Genomic DNA, 2,224 nt, shown 5'->3' on the forward strand with positions numbered 1-2,224 from the left:
CCGCGCAGCGCAGTGCTCCCCCGACGATTGACAGGATCGGGTGGTGGGGTCCCACTCCGTCCCAGCCCCGCCTTGGGACATTGAGCGCGGTGAAAGAGCGCAAGCGCGCCCAGAAGTCCACTACTGCCCGAGCGCGGGCGTATTCCAGGGGGGTTGCTGCTGCTGCTGTTGTTGCTGCTGCTGCTGCTGCTGCTGCTGCTGTTGCTGCTGCTGTTGCCGTCCCCGGTCCCGCGCTGGGCCCCTGCGTTTGATCCTCGAGTACCGGCGCGTTCAGCGGCGGCCCCTCGCGCGGTCTCACTCCGTTGGCCAGGTGAAAGAAGTCCGTTATCCGCCGCTGTTGGGGCCCTTGCGCCTGGATCTGTTGCGCTTGCTCTGGCTGTTCTGTCGCGGGGTTAGCCGCCCTTTCCAGTCGCCTTCCGGCTGCTCGCAGGCAGCACCTGCCTACCTCCATAGCAGACAGGGCCGATGTATGTATGTATGTATGTATGTATGTATGTATGTATGTATGTATGTATGTATGTATGTATGTATGTATGTATGTATGTATATATGTATGTATGTATGTATGTATGTATGTATGTATGTATGTATGTATGTATGTATGTATGTATATGTGCGTAACCTTGTGAAATCCTTGATATGCTACAAAGTAAAATGTCTTCTGTGTTTGTCTTGGACTATTTTTGTTTTTGCTCGACCAGTCAACCAGCCTAGAGCCCCACAGCCGAGTGTAGCCTTAAGTTATGTAAACTGCAAGTGAGATACACACACCAGCAGCAGCAATAAGCAATAAATAAAGTGAAGGGCCTTTTCATCGCCTGGCAAGTTCCCCTCCTAGCAAGTCTATGGGTGTACATACATATACATATGGCACGCACCATTGCCCCCGGGAGATCCCGGGATCGAGACCTGTCAGGGTCGAAAATTCTTCCGATGGTGGAAGGTAAGGAGCCCCTAGTTGATAAAGTTGACTTGCGAGCTGACCAGGAATGGAGTTGAGCCGCCGTCGACCCGGCAGATTCCGTTGGATGCTGGTGGTGGGTGCGGAACCTGAGCGATCGATTGAGAAGTTGGCTAGGGTGACTAGATGAGGGTGCTCCGAAATACCGGGGAAGGCAGGGTTTCGCAGGGTAGCTGCCACGGGCGAAGATACACCCCCCTGTTTCACACATCATACATACATATTCCGCCATTTCTTTGTTTTCTATTGCATAATGATCGGTACAGCCTTTTTTCCCGGGCGGTGTGGTGTTTCTGGACATTTAAGTACGGTGCGCTGGCTCACGCCGTACAGCGTCGTCAATATTCGTACACTCTCAAGCTTGAGGTGTGGGTTGTGGGTATGGGTTGTGGGTATTATGGGTGCACGGTCGAACAGTGGTCTTCGGGTCGTTGTCAGTTGCATGTCAGTTGCATGTTAGTTGCATCGTAACTCGTCCTTAAGTGCCCCCCTCAGTTTTGCTTGCTGCCCGTCCTACGCGCGCCATGCTTCCTTTTGCTTGTTTCGCATTAAACCGCTCTCACACAACTTTTCGTGGAACAGCCTGAGTAATCCACGGAGGAGTAGGACCTACGGTACGGCATCATAAATACACACACCCGGGCGGCACACCCCACAGCAGCACTGGTGGTGAAAGCGGTGTTGCGGTCCCTCCCTAATGCCAACTTGTACAGCAACAGCATTCATACAACAATAGGCAGGCGGCTGGCAGAAGTTAAGGCCTTGCTTCTGCTCCCGTCGCGTCCCGGCGCGTCCGGGTTCAAATCCGCCTGCCGACCTCTCGGGGTGTTTGAGAGGTGATGAAATGGGAGGTGGCCCCCCATCTTGTGGATGGTGTAGGACGTGATAAAATCAACTCGCGAGCTGACCAGGAACTAAGTTGACGCGCCGTTGATCCGCTAGATTTGGTTGGATGCTGGTGGTGAGTTGCCAAACTCAAAGAGTACACTCTGAAGTCGGATGGGGTGAATGGCTTAGGGTGCCCCTCTAGCAGGGGAGAGCAGGGAATTGCCTCGGGAAGGAGGCCACTGGTGAAGCTTAACCACCCTGTAACAACATCAACAATCACGTGATACGACTGACTCATCTAACTGACAGTTATGCCTTAATCAACTAATGCAACAGTGTTTTTTTTTTCATTTCTGCCGGTTAATTTTCCAGTCCGAACGTAGGAATAGGTTTTTAGTCGCGGGAATAAAGGTATTCCGAATCTGTAAGGCGCTG

At 52.7% G+C, this 2,224-nt stretch overlaps 1 protein-coding gene across 1 annotated transcript in view; it reads right to left on the reverse strand.

Moving 5' to 3' along the window:
* Nucleotides 1–954: 954 nt before the first annotated feature.
* The window catches only part of VOLCADRAFT_99921 (uncharacterized protein), a gene marked incomplete at both ends in the record, with an annotated part of 16,482 nt that continues 15,212 nt past the window's right edge, over nucleotides 955–2,224 (reverse strand). Inside the window, one exon of the mRNA XM_002958593.1 lies at nucleotides 955–1,050. Within this exon, the coding sequence (XP_002958639.1) occupies nucleotides 955–1,050 (96 nt within the window). The remainder of the gene's footprint in view (nucleotides 1,051–2,224) is intronic.

Source organism: Volvox carteri (genome assembly GCF_000143455.1).
Source record: "Volvox carteri f. nagariensis unplaced genomic scaffold VOLCAscaffold_99, whole genome shotgun sequence".
NCBI lineage: Eukaryota > Viridiplantae > Chlorophyta > Chlorophyceae > Chlamydomonadales > Volvocaceae > Volvox > Volvox carteri.